General features: G+C 36.1%; 1 protein-coding gene across 1 annotated transcript in view; it reads right to left on the bottom strand.

Annotated features, from left to right (window-relative positions):
* GEMIN2 (gem nuclear organelle associated protein 2) overlaps positions 1 to 15457 on the bottom strand; it is a 21030-nt gene extending 5573 nt beyond the window's left edge. The window contains exons 1-9 of the mRNA XM_004017907.6: positions 15311 to 15457; positions 14847 to 14931; positions 13380 to 13469; positions 13051 to 13110; positions 10000 to 10113; positions 8390 to 8434; positions 6921 to 6989; positions 5533 to 5643; positions 4128 to 4186 (exon numbers count right to left, since the gene is read on the bottom strand). Coding sequence (XP_004017956.2) covers positions 4128 to 4186; positions 5533 to 5643; positions 6921 to 6989; positions 8390 to 8434; positions 10000 to 10113; positions 13051 to 13110; positions 13380 to 13469; positions 14847 to 14931; positions 15311 to 15447 — 770 coding nt within the window. The 5' untranslated portion in view covers positions 15448 to 15457. The remainder of the gene's footprint in view (positions 1 to 4127; positions 4187 to 5532; positions 5644 to 6920; positions 6990 to 8389; positions 8435 to 9999; positions 10114 to 13050; positions 13111 to 13379; positions 13470 to 14846; positions 14932 to 15310) is intronic.

Here is a 15457-nt window from a genome sequence, read left to right as displayed (position 1 = left end):
CAAAAAACCCAATAAAAAAAAATGAGCAGAAAACCTATACAGACATTTCCTCAAAGAAGATATACAGCTGGCCAACAGGCATATGAAAAGATGCTCAACATCACTAATTTTTTGAGAAATGCAAATCAAAACTACAATGAGGTATCACCTCATGCCAATCAGAATGGCCATCATCACATGATGGAAAGGGTATGGAGAAAAGGGAACTCTCCTACACTGTTGGTGGGAATGGAAATTGGTGCAGCCACTACGGAAAAACTACGGAGGTTCCTAAAAAGAATTAAAAAGAGAGTTACCATACAATCTAGCGATCCCACTCCTGTTCATATATCTGGAGAAAATGCTAAAAAGGTCTGTGTATACACATATATAAGGAATATTACGAAGCTATAAAAAATAATGAAATAATGCTATTTGCAGCAACATGGATGGACCTAAAGACTATCATACAAGGTGCAGTAGGTCAAAGATAAATATCATATGATGTCACTCTTATGTGGAATCTAAACAATGATACAAACAAACAAAATGATACAAAACAGACACAGACCCACAGGCACAGAAAACAAGTTTATGGTAACTGAAGGAGAAAGGTGAGGGGCAGGGCAGGGGAGAATGAATTAGGAGTTCCCAATAAGCAGATACAAACTACTACATACAAAATAAACAAGGCCCTACTGTACAGCACAATGAACTATATTCAAAATCTTGTAATAAACTATAATGGGAAAAAATCTGAAAAATAGAATATGTATACATATATATGCATAACTGAATCACTCTGCCATACACCAGAAACTAATGCAACATTGTAAATCAACTATACTTCAATTTAAAAAAATTACTGTATAGTTAAAATGTTAATTGCAGCACATTCAAAAAGATACATCTATATACATATATAAGGAATATTACTCAGCTATAAAAAATAATATTTTTGTAATAGCAAAAGACCACAAATGACCCAAATATCCATTAATAAAGCGACTGGCTGAATCAACTACAGCACATCTACACAGTGAAAGATTACAAAGCTTTTCTAAAAAAAGGAATGAGGAAAATATCTACACTGCTACCATGTGATTCCCAGGATTCAGTAAGTGAAAAAAACGAAGCATAAAATGGAAAGCTAAGTATGCTATGTTTTGTAAGCATGTGCAGGATATACATATATTTGCTTATATTTTTTAAAAGAAACAGTGAATGGGAGGATAAATCAAAAATTAACAATAAAACAGATAACTACAAAAGGGAGAAAAGAGACTACAGAGGATAAAGATGGATTCTAAAATGCTCCAATACAAATTATAATTTTAACTCTGGAACAATTTAAGCATTTTATGAAATTATAAAACAAGTTTAAGTAAAAATAAAATCACTAACCAGACTCCACTAAATGAATCTTCTCCTATACTAGGTTGGTGGCATAAACCAAACAGGAGAATAATTCCAAGTAATCTTAAACATGATGTTCCAATATATGTAACTAGAAAGATATACCATGAACAAAAAGAACTGCAAAGAATTCTTAAATGGACTTCAACAGTTTTACAACTGGCCATATTGTTAGTATTGTTATTCTGAAACTACCATGTGCGTACTGTAGGATAAAGTCAATAATTATGTTAAGAAAAATCAAGTAATCTTAAGTTAGAACTGAAATATCAACTTGGACCTATGATTTTACTTTTCTTTCTAAAAAATACATACTTCATAGCTCTGTTCAGTGAAAAGGCCTAAATGCAATAACCAACCCCAAAACACCTAGCTTCCCTAATGTTCAAATTGTAGACTCTAGATATCATTTTCTACTTTGAAAGAGGAACCAGCACTCCCAGGAGAAGAGACTAATTCCAGATCTGGAGCCAGGAGTGCCCAAGATATAACTGAGTCATTTTGGCAGAGCAGAAAGTAAGAAAGCTTTTTGATAGCTTTCTTTTGATAGACCACTGAGGTTACAGACCAAAAACCATAGGAACTGATCTGAAGGGCTCCCACTATCCAAAGATAGACCAATTTGAGCATCAAAAAGAATGACTGCTATATCCCTTTACCTGAACGTGAAGATCAACCTCACACCACTCTACGAGAGACAACTAGGCACTGTATGCTTCCTGATGTGACACGAGAGCACACAGTCTTGTACACAAACACACAAACACACACTATCAGATATAATCGAGCCTCTAGACCTACCTACCGGTTTACAGCAAACATGCAGGATAAGTGAACCATTACACACCACCATGTAGTTAGCCGTCAAAACCAAAATACAGGAAATTTTACAAGTCAAAGGATCCAGTTTTTTCAACAAATAAATAGCAAAGAAAAAAACCAAAAGGGCTGGTGAGGGTACTTAACAGACATACCAGACAAACGCCACGAGTGCATCCTACTTGGATCCTGGTTTGAACAATTCAAACATAAAAAGACATTCTTGGGACAATTAGGGAATATGAAACACAATTGGGCATCAGATGATACTGAGTTATCACTAAATTTACCGGAAAGCCCTTTATCAGTCAGATACACTGAAACAGGAGAAATAATATGTCCAATATTTGTTTAAAATATATTAACAAAACAGATAAATGAAACATCCTGGTGTAGAGTTAGTAACTGTGGAACCTGGGTGGTAGACTGGTCTGGGGGGGTTATTTTACTATATTTTTATGTGTTTTAAAACCTCTATAATAAGGAACATAAAAAATAATTATGATTGGTAAAATAATTAAGGTGCCTAACAGTTACTGGGGGGCTTTCCCAGTGGCTCAGTAGTAAAGAATCTGCCTGCAATGCAGGAGACCTGGGTTAGGATCCCTGGGTTGGGAAGATCCCCTGGATTAGGGCATGGCAACCCACTCCACAACTGTTACCTAGAGAATCCCACAGACAGAGGAGCTTGGTGGGCTACAGTCTGTAGGGTCACAAAGAGTCAGACACTACACTGAAGCAACTATGCCCGCACAACAGTTATTGGATCCTGTTTGAATGCGATCCTACTCATCTGATAGGGTATTTCTATGAATTAGCAGCTATTGCCTTAAAGCTATCAAAAGAAAACCAACAACAAAAAACACAGAAGACTTATAACCATGTAAGTTACTTACACTGAAGCTGTTACAATAGAGTCAAGGCCTATGTTATCTGGTTTTCAAACCTGTTATAACCTATAGGTTTTCCTAAGTGAAGTCTATAGCCTCAGAAACTTCTGCCCTACCTTCTAAGGATTAAATGAGTTCCTATTTTGAAGCACTAAGAAAAATGCCTGGCACAAATTGACCACTAAGTATTAATTATCATCATTAGCATAATTATTATAGATCAAGAAACTACATGCTGAACATGTTTATATTTTGAAAAAGTATCTCACTTGGCAATGGGAAAAATGAACACAGTATTACTTAATATCCCAGTATTTAAATATATTATAAAGCATTAAAAAGTTATTAGTGTTGGAATAAAAACAGACCAATGAATAAAAATAGCAAGTCCAGAAAGAGACCTAAAATAAATATGTGTGTGTGTGTATACACATATTCACATTTAAGAATTTAGAATATGAAGACATTTTCATGTAAATTCCAGGTGGAATTTTAATGTAAGAAATGAAATAAAAAATATACTAAATAACTGAAAATGATCAAAGGACATGAGCAATTTAAAAAAACTGCAATAAAATGAAACATATTCTATCCTTATGGATAACCATACAAAGCAAATACAATTAATCTGCATCTTTTTATTACTAGAATGGAAATATTTACATCAACTGAAAACGCTCAGTGTTGAATAACAGGAGATGGGCACTCTCACCAACATTTTAGTCGGAACCCAGAGTGGTATGATCTTTCTAGAAGGCAAATGTAATAAATATCTCAGTTTTACAAGTACATGCAAGCCCTTTAATTTATTTCCAGGAATTTCCCCTTAGGCAATAAATAGAGCTGTGTGTATAAGAATCTTCAATGCAGCATTATTTACAGAGAAACACTAGAAATAAAGGGAATTGTGATACATATAATACTGTTTCCTTATGCCTCAACTTCCTCACTGTAAAATGGAAACAATACTTTCTACCACCATTAATAATGCTATTATAAAGCAAGAAGTCAAGGATTACTTACCTGCTAACCAAGCAGATTAATAAATTCAAAGCAGGAACCCTTTCATCATCTTTGCTGTCCTAAAAGGCAAAAAGAAAAAAAAGAAAGCTTGAAATGCAGACTGTTATCCCCTAATTTTTCCTTCTTTTATTGTGGCCTCGCAGCATATGGGATCTTAGTTCCCTGACCAGAGGTCAAACCCATGCTCCCTGTGAGCCACTGGATTGCCAGCAAAGTCCCAACCACCTAATATTTTTGAAGGAAGTTTCCTTTCATGGTACAAAACATGAACATTTTATTAGATGACAATAATAATGACATGGATATAGAAAACATCAAAGAAAACAGAGAAACTGTAGAGTTAATGATTCCTTGAGAAACATCTAAGATCTTGTTTTAAAGAAAGCTCCTGAATAGATCCTAGAAAGGAATAAGAGTTGAGGGCTCTAAGGAGGATAACTTGGGAGAGATACTTTTCCTGATTCCAAGTGTAAGACTGAAAAAAGCCTGTGTCCTAACTGGACACTAATGGAAAAAACATATATAAACATATTTTAAAGAAAATATTTCAGATCAGGGTTCTCAATGATGAAGGAAGTTGTTCCTGAACTATACATTTCCTAAAATTCACTTTAAATATACAGTGAGTAATAAGTTACATTTTGCTCGGAGTACAGGCCATGTAAATTAGTCTGTGCCATCTCATGGAAGTTTAATGAAACTATTTTGGAGTAGTCAGTGGAGAACAGTTTTTTATTTTGTGCAGGTGAAAGGAGGAATGAAAAAAAAAATCAGCTTAGTCTGGCATCGAATTAATTTATATCGTAATGCTGCAGGCATGAGTTAGAGGAAGGGTCTAAATGGAAAAATTCAAAACCATTATTATGCCAGAGACTGTTAGTTGACCACTGTGGCTTCTTGATTCCCCATACTATGTAGCAAATGAAGCTCATTTTTAGATGGGTACACTGTCACCCAACTAAAATAAACATTTCCTATAGTTCCTTATGGTCATGTGACCAAATTCTGGCCAATGAGCTGTTTTGGCCAGATGTGCTTGTAAGAGGCTCTGGGAAGGCTCTTTAGAGGGGAGAACCTTCTCTTCTTCCCAGCTTCCTTTAGTGAAACATACTGGTGGAACCTGGATTATGAAGTGAGCTTGGGGAGGGAAACCACAAGTGGCAGAACTCGAAGGCCTGGGTTACTGCCACCTTAGATCTGATCTGCCTACCTTCATACTCCCTTTGTCTGAGAAAAACACTTGCATTTTATTTTAGATAATGTTATTTTGGACTCTTCTACCACGCGGCTAAATCTAATCTCGACTAACAACATAGTCCACCTTTTGTTACTTCACTGAAATCATTCTTTACCACCACAGAAGCTGCTGAGTGCTTCCGATGTGGAATAGTGAGTCTGAACTTACCACCAGAAGCCTCACTTCAGAGCACCTTCTTGCAAGCTGCCGAATCAGTGAATGAGCCTCCGGTAATAATGGTTTTTCAAGACAAGCCAATAAAGCATAAAGCCATCTTCCCTATACAGGATTTAAGAAAGCAATAAGTAGGCAAACTACACCATAAGTTTAATTTATAATCACTTAATTGTACCTCAGAAAGGCCGTTATCAAGTTATATTCCACCAGCAGTACGCACGACTGAGTTTATTTGGAGCAACACATCACTCCAGGGACTACGCAAGAGTATTTGAACAAAGTTTAAATAGCAATTTGTACAACACACTAAGTTAGCTCCTTAAGCAACCCCAAGTCAATGGTTTTTTTTCCCATTTAAAAAAAAATGGCTTCACTCTATTCAAGCTTTATTTCAATGACCTTCTCTTGAACAAAAAGATTCACATCCAGGTTTCTTTCACAAAGAGTGAGTGGGATTCTCTTCTATGTGAAAAGAGCAAGCATACATTTAAATTTGACCAGAAGCTTCTGGACGGCAAAGATTATATCTTGTGTTATGACTGGGAGCCTTGAAGCTTCAGATACACTCTTTTTTTGCAAATATCCTCAGTGGTGAAAAATACTTGTTTTTAAAATCAAATCTAACTGCAAAGGATGATAAAATTTCTTATTAGGGGATTAAGTGGGCAATTCATTTACATAACATCTATCAAATTTACCCAACTGTGAAGGTGAAAAATTTTTAAGCTGTGAGTGTAAAGCAATAAAACAGAAGGGCAGTACAGTAGAGTTGGTCAGAGTACAGCCAAACTGCCCCAGCATGAGTCTCAGTTCTGCCAGTTATAATCTGTGTGCCCTAAGGCCAGTTACTGAATCCCTATGTGCTCCAGTTTCCTCATCTGTAAAATGGAAATAACAGCTCATAGGTTATTCAAGGATTCGAGGAGTTATTATACGTAAAATCCTTAGAATGAAGCCTGGCACATATATTTGCTATTATTCCTATTTCTGATATTCTTTAGTGGACTGGATTTCAAAGCCATTTTAGAAAATGCATTTCAAACTTCTCTAAGCCAGGACTATTTGAAATGGGGTCTGCAGACTGGTAGCCATTCTGTTTGTTACTGATCTGTGAAAAGATACGCAGCTTCTCCCAGGATATAAACCAGCTATTTGGTTGATGGTTTTTCTCCCCAATGCAAGATTCTCAATGAAGGAAGTACTATGTTGATTAACATTCTATTGTAAGTTCCTTATTTTACTGCAAACAAGCATTGTCTGCATTATACATATAGATGAATAACACGTACTTATATATAAATAATACAGAACCATAGCTTACATATAAGGTAAGTATATATAATTTTGTCTGCATTATGAAAAGAAAGATGCAGTACTACCAATTCTGGAGTAAAGTCTCTTTCTCCAAACCAATTATTCAGATATTCCAAGACACTGGTTACTGTTGCCTAAAAAAAGGGGGAGGGGGAAGAGATGGAAGAACAGCATTAGTAATAAAACACTGATAAGTTCAAGCTGAGTTACATTAAGTTCAGTGAGAAAACAACTGCTTAAAATGGACTTCTTTAGACTTAGAAACGTTTGACTCTATTTAGTAATTTGATTAGATGGAACACTCAGTGAGATAAGGCTTTTTCGACAAATATTTTTATATATTTTCAATTATCAACACAGTTTAAATCCTAGGATTTAGTTAGTAACTACTAATTTAGTTCAGAACTATTTTTTTGTTAATTCCACACTCTCTTAAAAAAAAGTCTTTGCATAAATTCAGCTTATTTTCATTAAATCAAAGTACAAATCTAAATACAAAGTTAGCTAGAGAAATATAATCTACCAAATTCTCTAGCTTATTCTAGTATAGATGCTGCTGCTGCGTCGCTTCAGTTGTGTCCGACTCTGTGCGACCCCGTAGATGGCAGCCCACCAGGCTCCCCAGTCCCTGGGATTCTCCAGGCAAGAACACTGGAGTGGGTTGCCATTTCCTTCTCCAATGCATGAAAGTGAAAAGTGAAAGTGAAGTCACTCAGTCGTGTCCGACTCTTAGAGATCCCATGGACTGCAGCCCACCAGGCTCTTCCGTCCATGGGATTTTCCACGCCAGAGTATTGGAGTGGGGTGCCATTGCCTTCTCCGTAATATAGATGGGACACTTACAAAAGTCATTCTCATTGAATTTAGTATAATTATTAGAGTATCTTAATGTAAATGATCAAGTAAGTAAAACTATAGGCCAGTATATTATTTACAAGAGTATGACTTGTTAAAAAAATTTATCTTCCAAGGGTATCCAATATAGGTGAATACAAAACAATCAAAGTTTTATTTGCTCTTTAAGTGGACAACAGAGTTCCTAGTGCTGAGAGACCGAACAACTAAAATTCATATTGTTTCCCTTTTGACCCAAGAAATTCAAATTTCATTCTTAATGAAGTGTGCCCAACATCTGGAACTAGAAATAGCAATCTAACCTTAGTATTTTTTTTCAAACCCCATAATCTAAGACTTATAACTGAAACATAAATGTATGAATAGTTTAGCACCATGATAAAGAGCATGAGTTCTGAAGTGAGATCAACCTGGGACTGAATTCCAGTGCTGCCATTAAAACTTGCCAATAAACCACCTACAAATGACTTAATCGCCATCCGTTTCCTCATTTATTAAAAAAATGTATATTAATAATAATTCCCCATATAAGGTTGTAGTGAGGATTAAATAAGAATTTTAAAGAGTTTAGGACAGGGTCTTACATACTGTAAATATTAAATAAATGTATTCAAATATCTTCACACACACTGCAAACAGAAGCATGCATATATTCTTATTATTATTAGCTATATTTTACCTGATTCATTCTGCTAACAATACTAAGCAAGGGAGGAAAACCAATCTGAAAGAAAAATGAGACTGAAGTTTACTAAGTGGTATTACAAAGCGGAAGGGTGGGGGGGGGGGCTTCATTTTTTTTTAATTGGTGAATTTCTCAACATGCTATTTTATGAAAATAAAACATAGATAAAATTCCTTCATTAAATATTACAATAAAACATTCCATGAACTACTATGCTAATAATACCCAAGAAAACAATGTCTTGACATCTGAATACATAAATGTAAAAATATAGAATGATTTGAGTAATGAAGATATTAAAATAAAGCATGTAATAAAAAAGTGTGATATTAATAAGTTGTGCATACTCTTTCAAAAATCTTTAGCTAAGCAAACATTCTGGGGAAGTAAGGGTACTTGGATGAGCTCTTTCAAACCTAATCTGCTTTAAATAAAAAAAGTTATTTTGGACTTTAATGTTGGGAGCTTTGATTATGAAAACAGTACTGACTTTCGAGAAACTTAAGTGGACACGCATTAAAGTGTATTTTGCAATAACAAACTGAATAAATATATATTCTTTGCCAAATTAAAAAATTTTGAAAAGTAACATACATTAGGGATATAATCCAATAGAAGAAATGCTATATAAGAAACAGCATTAAATTAGCTCTCAGAGATCTGAATCTTTCTACACTCCCACCACCATGCATTAAGACTGCCTGTTTCCCCAGCCCTTATTTATTAACAGTGTGTCAAACTTGTTTCACCAATGTTAACTGAAAAATGCCAGCTCAGTGGAGATGTAAGTAATGTTTTTATTTTAAGAGTTTGGGCATCTTCTCATATAAGAACAATTTGCATTTCCTTCCTGTGAAATGTCTCTTTACACCCTTTGCTTGTTTTTGTTTTTTAAATTGAGGTCTTGGGCCTTTTTTAGTGATTTTCAGAGCTTTTACATTTAGGGGATAAACTAATTTTAAATGAGAAAAACAAAACGTGGCACCAAAGAGAAAACAATAAATACCTATTCAACACAACAGACAACATGGTATAGGGAGTTACCAGTAATGCAGATATATGAACATCTGCAAGCTTGGGGGCAGGCGAATCCTGAAGGACAAGAAGCAGCTGGCCACATACTTTATTATTAAAGTCATATGAAATATAACTAATCTTTATATTTATAAAATATAAATTAAACATAGCCTCAACATTTCACCACCAGAATATGCAATTTATTAAACATTTTTAAGCACCTGAGTTTTTAAGCACCTGAGTTTTCCTTTGTTTCTCTGATTACTCAGAACTCACTGTTTGACCCTTGCCTAATCATTAAAAAAAAAAAAGTCCTATCTAGCTCAAAAAATTATTAAACAGCTAAAGCACACACTGTTTTAGAAAATAGGCTGTTATACATCAGTCATATATTAGTTGCTTTTTAAATTTCTTTTACAACCTTGGAAAACAAAAAAGCTATTATGCTTCTATGTTTAGCAAATGGGCTTACAAAAACGGTCAGGAGACTGGATTTGGCCTAAGCTATATTCTGCTAAGTCTCTATACTAAATCTCGCTCCAAAACTATGACCTGTTTTTTGTTTGTTTAGTCACAGTATCACTTACTTGTACATAATCGATTCCAGGACTTTCACTTGCGGCTGGTCCAATAGCCCCTTCAGCACATAACCTTTCACCTAGACAAAATTTTTTCCAGCCTTCTTCATCTTCACATTTTGGCTAAAAGAAAAAAAAAAAAGAATTTACTTATGTATTTTCTTTAATACTGAACACTGAAAAAACAAGTGAGGATTCCTTCATATTCCCACCATCTCACACAAACATACAGTGCTTGTAATGGAGTGAACTGTGTCCCCTCAAAATTCCTATGCTGAGATCCTCACCTCCAGCATGTGCTGGTTAGGAGACTGAGTCTTTACAGCAATGATTAAGTTAAAATGAGGTGGGTAGAGTGGGTCCTAATCTAATCTGACTGACATTCTTGTGGGAAAGAGGAAATTCCGATAAAAAGACATTAGGGATGTGTACGCACACAGAAGGCCACGTGGGGACCCAGCTAGGTGGCCATCTGCAAGCCAGAGACAGTGGCCTTGAGAGAAACCTGCTGACACCTCGATCTTAGCCCTCTAACCCACAAAGCTGTGAGAATACCTTACTGTTTGGTAAGCCGCTCCATCTGTGGTGGTTTGTTACAGCAGTCCTAGCAAACCAGAACAGGACCCAGGTGGCCACACCATATGTGGGACATTTTCAGTCTGGATCATACTTTAATGAACACTGACAAGCAAGGAAGTGCTCAAAAGAGGGTGATAAAGACGTAAAATTGATATAAAAAAAAATACACTAAGAATGCTTACAAGAATGAAGCCTATTTATCCCAAGGAAGGAGACATAATTACATACTTCACATAAAAGGCTGTCCAATCAAAGAGGGAATAGATTTATTCTACATTGTCAGATGAAAAAAGCATGACCTTTCAGCTCAACCCTAACAGAACCTAAATTTTTTAAATTTATTTATAGTTGATTTATAATAGAGTTAGTTTCAGGTGTATAGCAAAATGATTCAGTTAACAGAACAATTTTTATTTGGGCACATCACCTCACAAATCATTCTACATACATATGCAGTTTTCCCCCCTGAGGAGAAAGAGCTTTCATTAGATCCTCAGAAGGAGAACAAAACCCCTAATAGGTAAAAGCCTACTGTCCTGGAACAATGTTTTCCCATTACTCCATTAGGTCAGAGACTGTTTCTGCTTCAGGTAGCACTGAAAATCCTAATTATTACATACGGTTGGTGTTTAACAAATGATTAGATCAATCAATCAATCAATGTTCATATTTACATAGTTGCCTTCAGAGGTTGCTTTAAAAATTCTTCATCTTATTATTTACATGTTTCACATCTGCCATGATGAATATATGTGTTACTGCTATGTAATATTCCATTGTTTTGACGGAGGATCTTCATTTATTAAATCAATCAATTATGCTGTCATTTCTCTTTTGACAAAATTATATCACCATCCTGTTACTGGTGCAGCTTCTTTTTGAATTATATAGGTACCCAAAAGTCCTTACCTTGAGCAAGGAAAAAAATGTATCTACCTACCTACCGTCCTCTCCTTCTTCTTACCAGGAGACCTCACCGTACAGTGAAAGGCTTTCGAATCAGACAAAGTTTGGTCTCTATATCAGCTATACTTTTTATGAGTTAAATGATCTTGGGCAAGTGATGTTAGTGTCTTTCACACTTTTCCTAGAGCAGAGCATCCAACAAGTATACAGAAGCATATAGAGAGGTTACACTGAATCTCTCAGATTTCAGCTGGTAGTCTTAGGCCATGAGAACAGCTTCCTCCATTTATCCCAAAGTGACACCATTTAAAACACGTTAGGAAGCACTGCCTAGAAGAAGCTTCTAAAATCTGAAATCTGTGGGGAATTCCCTGGTGGGCCAACGGTTAGGACTCCATGCTTACACTACATGGGTTTGATCCCTGGTGAGGGAACCAAGATCCCACGGGGAGCACAGCATGGCCAAAAGAACCCCCTGAAATCTATGAACCACCTGAAACAATGAGCAAAATTGTATGAATAGGTGTGTTTTCCCCTCTCTGAAAATAAACAGCTTTCATTTGATTCTCCAGAATATGAGACTCCATAAGAGGTTAAAGAGGTTCCCTGGTTGCTCAGCAGTAAAGAATCGGCCTGCCAATGCAGGAGTCTTGGCTTCAATCCCTGGGTTGGAAAGATCCCCTGGAGAAGGAAATGGCAACCCACTCCAGTATTCTTCCCTGGGAAATCCCATGGACAGAGGAGTCTGGTGGGCTACAGGCCATAGGGTTGCAAAGAGTCAGACACAATTGAGTGACAAACACTTTCACTTTTTCAATGGAGATACAGACATAGGATACAGACTTGTGGACACAGTGTGAGAAGCAGAAGGTGGGAAGAATTGGGAGAGCAGCATGGAACATATAAATTACTATGTAAAATAGACAGCCAGTAGAAATTTGCTGGATGAGACAAGAAACTCAAATCAGGTGCTCTGTGACAACCTAAAGGGGTTGGATGGGGTGGGAGGTGCGAATGAGGTTCAAGAGGGAGAGGACATATGTAAACCATTCATGTTGATGTAGGACAGAGACCAACACAATACTGTAAAACAGTTATCTTCCAATTACAAATTTTAAAAAATTAGTCTAAGCTGATAAAACATCAAATGGTACTTTCCAGTAAGCATGACAAACTTTACTAAAAAGTCAATCATTGGTATTGGCACCATTACCTCATCAAGAAAATCCAAGGAGCCTTTATTCAATCTTTTTGTAAATACTGAAAACGTATTTACTTTCTTGAAAACCAAATGTCTAGAAGAACCTTTACAGACTTGTAGAGACTGATCCAAAGTCTCTCAAGATGTGGATTAAGGGTGTCATAAACATAACTTGCATTACTTATTCTACCCTTTTCAGGCGAAAAGACAATGGAACTGTTACTATTAATAGTAGATGGGAGAGAATGAAAATAATATGGATTAAACAAGAGAATCTTTAAGAACTGGAAGTAAATACGGACTATTTCAAATAGCTATAATAGTTACAATCAATAGTTATAATAGTTACGATCTAAAGAGAGAAACTTACATACCATGGTCACGTTACTATCCAGCTGTTGTGATTTCCAGTGACTTCTATGTCTGTTCACACTCTAAAGGAAGAGAAATCAGACAAATGATCATAGAATGGATAACTCAAAAGAAATCAATTGCTGCACAACATTCTAACAATCTTAAAGCCTGGAAAATGTTTCAAATTGTATTATGTCAAGTGATTATAATAATAATAATTTGGTAATTGATTCATGAATATTCTTATCGTTACATATTTAGCAGCCCCAATTTTTCCAACTACAGTCTAAAAACAGAAATAAATCTGACGGAAGGCTTTAATTTGATTAAATGATTAAAGTACAGCTACCTGCCGAACAGTTGAAAATTGTGCCACTTGTTGCTGTTGCCACTGCAGAGTGGGGGAGTATCCTTCTGGGGCAGGCTGGCATCCTGAAAGCTAGAGATCAGTTCATAAATTTTAGAATCAATGTTAAGTGTTACCACTAGACTCTCAAGCCTCTGCAAAGTAAAAGCAGAATCAAGAGGAAAAATGAGTAATAAAGCTAGTAAGACTACACAAGAAAGGAAGTACTTTTTGCAGATGTAAAAAAGGATGCAATTCATTTATGTCTGAGTTTAAAACATCAAGAAAAGATCCTTATACAGTTGCTTTAGTAAAAGCAATCTGGAACAGTTTATAGTTGGAGTTTCTACAAAATCCAAGTATGAGACCTGAAGATATAACCCAGGACTACCTTTCTATAATAGCAAAACTATTTGAAGCAAAAAGACATAATGCAAATAAAACATTCTGGTATGAGCAGAATGCAAATAATTAAAAGCATTTGACTTTACAAGGGCTACTTCTGTTTCTTAAAACAGCACATAGGTCACAACTGATCACATATTGCCTTGAAATAAAACTCAGTATGGTAACATTTCAAAAGTGAGGTATACAAGATACCATCTGTCATCAACTAAAAATTTCTGTAAAGGAATTATATGAAACATTACAGTGTCTGAGTTAAAATCTCCTGATAATAAACATCAGATAAACAAATTACTTAGAACACAAAAGGAAAAGGAACTGTGGTAATTTAAAAACTGCTGCTCTCCTTCCACCATAGGTTAAACAGCATCAAGTGGACTTTCTGTGGCTACTCCATCCAGACTAGTTCTCCCTGTTACTTACTGGTCATTATATGTTAACTTTCTTCACAGCAATAGACATAATATATAACGGTTTGTTTTTTTAATGTCTTCCTCAGGAGAAAGAGCAAATTCTACAAGGGTAGGGACTTTCTGTCTCATCCTCTGTTGTACTCCCAGTGCCTGGCACATAAGTTGCTTAGTTAAAAAATGTGCTGGATAAATAAATGAATGAAAAGGTTCACAGTGGGCAAGTAGGTAGAAAAGTGTGATACTTGGGTTTCTATTTTTAAAAAACAAAACCTAGTTAAATTCAAAACATACAAACTACTCTAAGATTAAATGCCAGCCCAATAATAATTGTGAACTGGTAAAAGGTACCTTAAAAATAAAGGCTAGCATAAATAACCTATTTAAAGACTCCATGAAGATCGGGTCATGCTCCTAAAGTGTTACGAGCTCCAGGAATGTCAGGGTTACTAAAAGTCTCTCTGCAGGTAGTAAACGCCAGCTGTCCTTTTGGGGGAAAAAGTACAAGCAACTGTCTAACTGAACATACAGTAATAAAATCTTACATTTTAACTGATCCTGTCCGATAGTTTCTGACACTATACGGTTGAGCCTCCGTCTTTTAATTTGCGGGGAGGAAAAAAAAAAAAATCCCCTGATGCGTAATAACACTCACAGAAATATTCACACTTTGCTTCCTTTTCAACTTCTTTGGGTCAATTTGAGCTACCACAACATCTGGACATTGAGCTGCTTCGATCCTACAAACAAGTGATAAATGCAAAAAAACGTGATTACTATTGTTCATGTGTAGTATAACAAGCGATCCAACTTCTACAGTTCAATATAAAATTACAAACTTCAGAATTGCAATGGAAGCTCTAAACAATAAATTTCTTAAATTATCTGGACTGAAAGCAATCTAAGAGCATGTATCTTGTCACCAGTAATCAGGTTTAATAAAATGAAGTTCACAGAAACTCGCTCACACAAAGATGTAATCAAGGGATTTTGTTCTGACCGAGTATGGGGACGGAACAGAAGTGGGGCTTTATCGCACTTTGGGGTCGAGCGGGGTACGGGCGATGTGTCCAAGGGCGTAAGGACAACCGGCCCACCCGCACAGGGTCCAACACTCACTGGACCCGCCTCAGGTATTCCTGGGGAGTCCTCGGAGGTACGCTGGGATCGAAACTTTCCGTCAAGTCGCAGGGCTCCACCGGCAAAAGCCGTGGCATCAACTCCTCCACCGCAGACTCCGCAGGTACCCACGCCATAGTTTTCAAT

Source organism: Ovis aries, chromosome 18 (assembly GCF_016772045.2).
Source record: "Ovis aries strain OAR_USU_Benz2616 breed Rambouillet chromosome 18, ARS-UI_Ramb_v3.0, whole genome shotgun sequence".
Classification (NCBI taxonomy): Eukaryota; Metazoa; Chordata; class Mammalia; order Artiodactyla; family Bovidae; genus Ovis; species Ovis aries.
This window is presented reverse-complemented; position numbering and strand designations above follow the sequence as displayed.